At 27.3% G+C, this 9,622-nt stretch overlaps 1 protein-coding gene across 1 annotated transcript; it reads right to left on the bottom strand.

Moving 5' to 3' along the window:
* Positions 1 to 1,179: 1,179 nt before the first annotated feature.
* On the bottom strand, positions 1,180 to 8,668 carry LOC113377535 (nuclear speckle splicing regulatory protein 1-like). Its single transcript, XM_026617885.1, has 5 exons — positions 8,530 to 8,668; positions 8,310 to 8,457; positions 3,681 to 3,881; positions 2,000 to 2,165; positions 1,180 to 1,918 (listed from the first exon to the last, which is right to left on the bottom strand). Exons 1-5 carry the CDS (start codon positions 8,538 to 8,540, stop codon positions 1,350 to 1,352), a joined length of 1,095 nt encoding a protein of 364 aa, XP_026473670.1. The 5' UTR covers positions 8,541 to 8,668; the 3' UTR covers positions 1,180 to 1,349.
* Between the last annotated feature and the right edge of the window lie 954 nt (positions 8,669 to 9,622).

Genomic DNA, 9,622 nt, shown 5'->3' with positions numbered 1-9,622 from the left:
TGGATTTTAAATAAATAAACTTTTAAAAAAACTCTCATACTATTTTTATTGATGTTACGCCCGAATTTAAACTCGAATTATATATATATATACAGCTCTTGGTTTAAGACAAAAAGGCGCAAGGGAGATATTTGACAACCTTATATATTTTGGTCAAAAATATATATATATATATATATATATATATATATATGTATATATTTAAATATATACATATTAGGGTGGTCCTTAAAATAGTCATTTCCGAATTTCCTTGCTCCCAGGGGCTCAAATGGTTTCAAATTGATAAAAAACAATTCTCTGAAAGTTTTAGCTCTTAATATTAACGTTTAGATAGAGCGCAATTCAATCAAAGTTTGTATGGAAAGAGCATGGAAAAATTTTTGAAAATTAAAAAAAAAAAAGTTTTAGGTATAACTTAGCGACAAATGAATGAGTTTTATTCATTCATTTGTTCGCTAAATTACATTTAAAAAACATTTTTAATTTTTTTAAAAATTTTTCCATGCTATTTCCATACAAAACTTTGATTGAATTGCGCTCTATCTAAACGTTAATATTAAGAGCTAAAATTTTCAGAATTGTTTTTTATCTATTTGGAACCATTTGAGCCCCTGGGAGCAAGGAAATTCAAAAATGACTATTTTAAGGACCATCCTAATAATATATATATATATATATATATATATATATTTAAAATGTACACAAAAAAAATGCATAAATATTGATCAAACAAAAGCTTGAGCCTTTGATTGATTAAAATTAAAAATAACCAGTCTAATTTATTCTGATGTCAATTTTCTGTTACAAAATTTTTATTATCGTCACAGTACATGTACTAATATAAGAAGTATAAATTTTCTTCATTTTTTAATAATGTTTGATACGTGTGCTTATGCATTTTTAGTAGAATTCAGAATCAATTTTTAATCAATATTTCTATTGTTGTAATCTAAATATACATGGAAATTTAAATTAATTCCATAAAAGTTTTGAAGCAAAATTAGAACAAATTTATATCTGTTTTGTTTTTACTATTATATATGTTTTATATACTAAGCAATAAGTTGATGTAAGATACACACTATAGTAATAGCAAACGTCGCAAGAAGTGTTGAATTCTTTCAGACGTAAAAAATCAATTTTTGTTTTATTAATTAAAACAATCTAACTGCTCTCTGCATGCAATTCATTTTAAAATAATAACTATTTGCTAACTTATAAGTTGATTTATTCACAGTTTGCTGGAAATTATTCGAACATGTTTCAATGACGATATATAGATTCTTCTTTAATATATTGAAAAGGGTAGGACTAATGCACAAATTTATACAACATTGTAAAAAAAGTTAAAAAGCACATTGTCTCAAAGATTTTCTGTTATAATACCTTAATTGTGCTTCCAAGAACACATCATCAACAGTACGTTTTTTCCAAATGTCTATTTTGGGTTTTTTAACTTCTATTACAGGTTTAAGTTCTTCTTCTCTTTTTATCCTTTCTGGTATTTTAAATCCTTCATTCCATTGCGGAATCTGGGATTTGACATCATTTTCATCCTGTTTTTCTTGCTTGATTTCAACTTGATCACCTGTATTTAATTCCTGGCTTGCTATTGTCACTGTCTGCTTGTCTTCACTATTTTCTTGTTCTGAATCACTTGAATCAATGCTGAAGTCCGAATCTGCATCCAAATTTGATTGCAGATGTTGCTTATTACCCTCATGAAGATCCTCCACTGGGTCTGTTGCATTTTCTATCTCTGGAGTGAGACTGCGCTGTCTATAATGCCTCTTTCTGTTTTGAGTGCGAGATATTTTATCACTGTCACATTTAGATTTTGCAGAACTTTCAGAAACATCTGATTTGCATTTATCATCACCGATTTTTTGAGAATATAAGTGTCTATAAAATCCACCTGAAATTATATATCATTCTATAAACATTTAATTGCTTACATGAATATCAGTTTATATTTTGGAAATATGAATAATTATACCTAAATCTTGCTGCTTTGTTACATCTCCAATTGCTTCTAAATAATCTTCACGTTTTTCTTCATCTTCTAACTTTTTAAGTTCTTCCAACTTTTTCCTATAAGATGTGGTTACAAACGTTTCTTTATCAGCAAATTCTTGACCCTCAGCTTCACGCTCCTTTTGTACCTGCAAGTAATCATTTATATAATTAATATAGATAATAAAAGAAGAGCACTGCTAATTTTGATTAATAATATTGATTTTTTTAGTACAATTACTTTTAAAGACTTCATTGCCCCACGCTAAGGAAAAAGTATGAATTTGTTTCCAAGTTTTCTATCACATTTTTATAATTCAATATATTTGTTTTATAGAAAATGTTTTTAGAAACCATCATAATGATAACACTGCGTGACAGTAAAAAAAATTCCTGAGATGTTATAATGATTATTAAGTAATTCGAGGATGCTGATTCCAAAAAAAAATGACATGAATTTGCTAACAACTCTAGTTTTCGAGATATACAAATGCGCTAGTATTGCTTCGAATTGCAATGAAACATATTTTATTTTATGCCTTCAAAAGTCTTTTTATATAATTCTCGAGCATGGACAAGACCTGACTGATTATGTATCAGCTCCAACAATTGTCAGCCATCATGTAGACGTCTCACCTCCCTTGATATCGCTCCTCCAAAGTCCTGATGTCTTGGAGGATTCTCTCACCTGACTCCCTGGTTTTCTTCTCGATTTCATTCAAAGAAATTACGAAAGAATTCTATTTTTTATGAGTTTTTATGAATATATCAGTTTTTAACTCTTGCTGTCTTCTCTTTTAATGTTGGTCTCTCGATTCTTTATATGGTAGGTAGAAGATTTTGATGTTCTAAATTGATCATCATTAGCATGGATAGGAGTTGTTGAATGTAAGAAGACCCCAAAACCATTAAGGTCATGGGGTATTACCATTTGCTCCTATTACCTGAATTTATTCCATTGATATTTACCACACAGAAGGAACAATGGTCGCGGTGATTATGAGGTTATTTCTAAATGACGACGGTATTAAAATTATAGCGTTTCTTTTTCTTATGGGACATTAAAGTTAACACACTGCGCAATTTTATCACATAGTATAAAGAACTCATGTTATATCTTGATTGATCAATTCAATTTTAAAGTGTCGTTGAAAGTGTTATTGAAAATCAATAAGAATGTGAATAGAGAGGCACATTGCATTATTTAAAGTGCTTATTTGCATTGTTCACTAAGATCAAACAATTATTTAAAAACAAATGCGAATAGTTAAGCAAATTATTTTTTTTTTCAGAAAGTTTAAAAAATTCTTCATGCATTCAACCATTAGAAGTTTCAGAATTTAGAACAAAATCTGTACGATATTGAAAGCTACAAAATTCATTATCAAAATAGAAAATACAGAATTTCAGATTGATTCAAATAGTAAATTGTTAAATTTCATTTTTAGTTTTACCAATTTATTTAAAAATAATGTATTAAATAATGTGTGGTGATGATCTATTTAGATACATCACCATCAATTCTTCTATTGCTGCTACCACATTTATAATAATAGATGCAAAATGAATTATTTGAACTATTATAATCCTTATAATATTAAATTTAACTATGTAATTTCCGTAATTTTAACATATCTAATATTTTAAAATCTTTAATTGCCCACCTGTCGTTCAACTCTGCGTTCTTGCTCCAATTTTCTCTTTGATGCAGACTCTAATAACTTTCCTATATAACGAGGTTTTCTGTTTTTCTTTTCGGCTATTTTTTCTTCATCAACTTTCTTAGATTCCATCTCATCATATATTTCATCGTATTGATACACGGTAGGGTCTTCTTCGAGAGCTTTTTGCTGAACAATTCGAGCCTGAAAAAACACATAAATAAGTTTTTTCAAGAACCACTTAATCATAAATAATTCGAAAAGTTAACTCATTTAGAAGGCATTTATAGAGATCCATTTGATTACTAGTGTATAATGTATAAAAAGATTTAATGTAAGTTGATTTTAGAGAGGATTATATTAAATTCATTTATAATAGAATTAGAGGAATAAGAATATAATTATGTTCTTCAGGAAGAGTTTGCAAATATAGATTTACGTAAATTTCTTTTAAGTTTGTTAATTTAAAAACATTTAATTTATCTATTTTTAAATAGTTTAATTAAAATATACACTTGTGGTGCACACGTTTTTAAAACTTTAAATTATCAAGAATTTATATTTTATAATAATTATATATTTATTAGAAATAAGAATATTTTTTGGTAATTAGTTTTGTATTTTATTTTTAATATTTGCATTAGTGCTTGAGAAATTATTGGGATTAATTCAACAATGTATATTTTTAGAATATCAATTTTTAATTTTAGTATTAATGTTTGTATTTTCTATAATAATGATAATTATTAGTCCAATTTTAATTAGAATTTTATTAAATTGAGATGCGCAGAATAAGTTTTTTATTGTTTTATTAGTAATAATAATTAGTAAATTAAATCTCAATGAAATAGTAACCATATTAATAAATCAAATTAAAGATGTTACCTTATTAATATGATTTTTTTGAACAATGAATTATCGTATTAAAAATTATTTATTTTATAAAAAGTATATAATAAAGAATTGAATAATGAAAAGTAGATCGCGGAAATGGGTTCATTTATAATTAATAATTCCCAACTTTATAAAAATGTATTACAAAATATTTGTTCATAAAAATATATATTATGGCATGTCATTCTCTTTTGTTCTGGTCCGATAATAAAGAATTGAAATAAGTGTAATTATATTTTTAATTTAAATTAAATTAAAGGGAGCAAATTCTCTTCTTATCTCGATTACCCATTGCTCCTACTCCTGTTTCAACTTCAGTTCATTTTTTAACTAGAGTATATTTCATAACTCGATTTAAAGAGTTATTGATAAAGAGTGATTTATTTTCTTATTTATTATTAACTTCTATATAAGCAATATTTATATAAAGTTTAGGAGCTAATTATGAATTTTGTTTAAAGAAAATTATTGTTTTATATACATTAATAGGCCAATTCTTAGATAAAACACCTTGTTCGTTGTGACAAAACTGCAAAAAGCTAGCATTAACATTAGTTTGACTTCTCACATATATTATTTATAAATGCAATGCCAGAGTAACGCTTATTTTGAACTGCTTGATATTATCACCATGCTGCCATATGACATAAAACATGTAACCGAGAATTACCTCTGTAGTTATCATAACATTTTGAAGTGTGACCTTGTCGTAAGATATGACAACAAAAATTGGCCTATAAGTATATTAGATCATTTAGATCTATAATAACCATTCTACAAAATAAGGTTCCGCAAATGCAAAACAATTTGAAATGAATGAACGTGTAATCTTTTCAAATTGCTTTGAAAGAGAACCAAAGATTATTGCTTGAGGTGATATTGTATTGACAGTGTAGAAATTCCAAACAATCGTTATTTTGTTTTTATTTTTTCATATTTTCAGAGCTTAACTGTTCAAGAATATAGTGTATGAGAAGGTTTTTAAAAGTTTAATTTATTTTTGAATATACAGCTATTTGACCATGATAATCCTCTTCTGTTTACTTTATTTAGCAAAACTTTAAATTCGTTTTTCTCAAACCTATCTTTTTCAATACGATGAATACGATTTCACGAGTTCTACTGGGCCGATTTACTTGAAAATTTCAGAGAATCTTCTTTATAGACTTCTCTCTGGCATATAATACTACCTCATCTTCAAATTTTAATTTTTACTAAATTTAAAAAAATCGAGAAACTAAGAAAACCCATAAGAAAATGATCTCTGTTTTCCAAATAGTGCCCTTTTTGTCAAAGAACTTTTTTTTTAACTTAATCCTAGTTTATACCATAGTGGCATAACTCCAGATTAATGATCTTTTTTTTGCATTTCAGATTACTAGGAGGGTTGCAATCATGAGCATGGTCACGTGTCAATAATTTGAAAAGCCCCACATCAACCACTGCTAATTTTTAAAATTATAATTTTTTTTTTAAATTTTCTGTACTCTTGCAACGTTTATAAAGGAATTATAAAAAAAAGATGACAGTATAAAAATGATTTAAAAATGACCTAAAATTCATATCTCAACATTGGAAAACCCTCTTATTCAATAAGAATTGAGATTCAGCTATTTAGATACAATATTCAACTGTTTATTTTTAATGTAACATTTTCGCTTTCATTTAAAATCAATCAATACGATTTCCAATTAATGTCTTTCAAACTTTTATAAATTAACTAGTTTAAAACATTTCATTTCATCTACTTCGTGTTTTAAAAGTATATTTTATTCAAGTGTGAACCTCACTTGTAATTAGTAGCTCCATATGCAACACGAGAAGACAACATATGCTTAGACATAATTACTTAAAGCTAAAATTATTTTTTTTTTTGTTTTTCTGTACTCTTGTGACCTAAAACTCATGTCTCTACACTAGAATATTCCCTTAACACTAGAATGACGGAGGTTGGTTACATACCTATTTTGCCTGATTGAAAGTCAATTTGGGTAAGGGATTAGAAAGGAATAGAAATTAATTTTTGTATACAGTCAACCCTCAGTTAACGCGTCAAGTCCGTATCGTGCTATAAAAAACTCGTATTTAACATACAATTCAGGTTAATTCATAATGTGCTCTATGGAAACTTATATAGTGCAGTATGAAAACCGCGCTATGAGAGACTCAAAGTTAGTTCAAATCGCACAATTTTTAACGTGCTATATGGAGACCAAGAAATACAACTTGAAGTAGGAGTAATACGGACGAAATGACATGTATGACATAGACAACTCATTCAAAAATTGGTACAACGCAGTAGTCAGTTCAAACATGTTCTTAGACAGATATTATATAATCAGGCATGTCTAAAAGATAAAAATTGATAACAAAACTTACATTAATACCCTTTTGATATCAAGTTCCTAGAATCACTCATAGGTTGCGCAAGGAACTTGTGGGCTGATAAACAAAAACCGTGTAATAGGAAGTCCGTGTAGTCGGAGGGATGTCAGATTTTTAGCTCCGCGTAGTATGGGAACTAGAGAATGCAATACCGGTATACCGAATTACCGGTAAACCGACCGATTTTTTGGCGGTATTTTTACCGGTATTTATCTCAAATTTACCGGTATTTTCGGTATGATTACGTAAGCGCTATTTGATACATAATAAACTAAAGTTTAAATTTCTCGGAACAAATTTATCTTTAAATTCCATAACCGCATAAACAGCTATATCTTCAAGTGATTCTATAAGATAAACAAATGTCAAATATTATCTCAACTCGTCATTAAACTGAATATTTATTGCTTTACTAAGGGCTTCATATCGTGTTACAATAAAAAGAATTCGACTGATAGATAATGATGTTTGCTACATCTTTTGTAAAAATGTAACGGTTTTTTAAGTAATATTTGCGCCAAAATATTTTATATCATACAAATTACCCCTGCGTAATCTTTATTTTTTTTATAACTTTATACATAATAATTATGATAATTACTAAATATTTTTTGCTTCTTATTACAATTATAAAATATTATTTTTCGAAAACGTTTCGAAGTTTGAAAATACTACAGAAGCATCACATTGTTTTAAATAACAATACTCAGCAATTATAGTAACTTATTATTTATCTCGACAAAGAATCTGATCTTAAATTAGTGTACAAAAATTATTTTTTTTAAATATTGGAGATTATGCTAATTTAACACATCGGATACAAAAAATACAGTTTATTATAATAATTTAATATGATCTTTTATGAGTTTTTGGTCTTTCTTACTCGTACGTTTGTTTCTGGTAAAAAGTACTCAATATTCTCGATAGAAGAATGAATTAATTAAATTGCATATACTTATGTTAAATTATTATTTAAAAAGATAAACTTATTGTTTTATTTTATTGTTTAGTTGAATATAGTTGTAGTTGTATATACATTTTTTTATATTTGTACTAGTAACTTTCAATTTTGTTTACGTTTGTTTAAGATAATAAAAATACCGGTAATTTACCGCTATTCCGGTTTTAAAATAAAAAATTACCGAATAACCGGTATTGAAATTTTTTATCGGTGTTGCATTCCCTAATGGGAACTGTGCACCCAGAGTGCCGTGTTAATTGAGTGTTGACTCTACCTTTCATAGCACTATGAAACACCAAAGAAATATTTTTTAAAATAATGACTTGAAATTTTTGGTGACTCGCTCCTTCATTCTAGTGTTAAGAAAATAAATCACAAAAAAAAATGTTTACCTGTCGTTTTAAAGTAGTCGTGCCGCCCATACTAAACGTGAATTTAGCCTCATCGCCTTCATCTTCGCTATCACTGCCAAAAACATTACCCTTCGCAATTCCAGTTGGCAATTTAGGTTTTTCTTTGCCGGGTATTATTAAACCGTACCTGTACAGGTAGAACAAAGTTAAGTTTTTCTAAAGTTGTCGAAGTTTTATAATATTAAAGGAATATACATACTGTTTAGCCATGTCGTGTTGACTCCTATAGCTTCTTGTAGTTAAAAATACACATATTATTAAAACATTATACAATGAATTAAAATAATTGAATAACTCAATTTGAGGTTATGTGCTGTTGTTGTTACAAACGTCAAAATCGTTGTGTTGAAATTAATTACTTTTAGCGTTACAGGTGGCAGTAAAGTCGCTTTGCGCGCTAAGTTTTTTTTACCTATGATTACAACCACAAATTATAATCATTTTATTCCGTTATTTTTTAAATATTTTATTAATAGCATTACAAATTATTAATCATTTTATTCCGTTATTTTTTAAATATTTTATTAATAGCATTACAAATTTGTTTCGACAAAAACTTGCGTTTATCTAATGTAGTATACACCTAAGTCTGTTTTTACACGGAGATTGGTTCCAGAAGAATCCGTGTAAAAAAAAAACGTGTAAAAAAAGACATTGAGATTATACAAAAATGGGTGATTTGTTCCTAATCTCTAAAACCTATTAAAATTGGTGAAAAACAAGAATTTTTAAGAACAAGAATTAAATTAGTGCTATTCACATTTGCTTTGACCAGTAAAAATTGTTTGTACGCGCTAAAGGGGAATTCACTTAAATCTTTAAGCTAGTGTTCGCAAACTATCGATACTATCGATGGTTTCAGACTTTTTTCTTTCATAAATACTTTTTTGTGATATGAACATACTTCGCAAAAATTAAATTTGACAAAAAAAATTTAAGTACATAAAAATTCAAATCGTGCTAAATGAAATAAAATCGTGTAAAAAAATTAAAAGTATTCAATTTTCAAACCGTGTTATATCAAAACCGTGTACAAAAAGACCGTGTAAAAACAGACTTAGGTGTATTATGGTAATATACGTGGCTAACGGATATTTATTTATTTAAATATATAGCCCACAGATTACTCCAAGAGGACTCAAAAATACAGTTATTTTACATAATGAATAACAATTGAAATATATACAAAATTACAATATATAGTTATTAACATAAAATTACATATAATGCAGAATGTAACAATATTATTTATAAACAGAATAAGATAAAATAATGAGATATTTGAAAAGAAA

Source organism: Ctenocephalides felis, unplaced genomic scaffold (assembly GCF_003426905.1).
Source record: "Ctenocephalides felis isolate EL2017-DRISC unplaced genomic scaffold, ASM342690v1 CF-g0.4_SCAFFOLD_01886, whole genome shotgun sequence".
NCBI lineage: Eukaryota > Metazoa > Arthropoda > Insecta > Siphonaptera > Pulicidae > Ctenocephalides > Ctenocephalides felis.
The sequence above is the reverse complement of the archived record's forward strand: the minus strand, read 5'-3'. Positions and strand labels throughout refer to the sequence as shown.

Excerpts from the sequence above, each read along its gene's own strand:
- LOC113377535 (XM_026617885.1), bottom strand. Across the intron at positions 3,882-8,309 it reads CGACTACTTTAAAACGACAG|GCTCGAATTGTTCAGCAAAA; the intron begins GTAAACATTTTT and ends GTGTTTTTTCAG. Across the intron at positions 2,166-3,680 it reads AACGCAGAGTTGAACGACAG|GTACAAAAGGAGCGTGAAGC; the intron begins GTGGGCAATTAA and ends GATTACTTGCAG.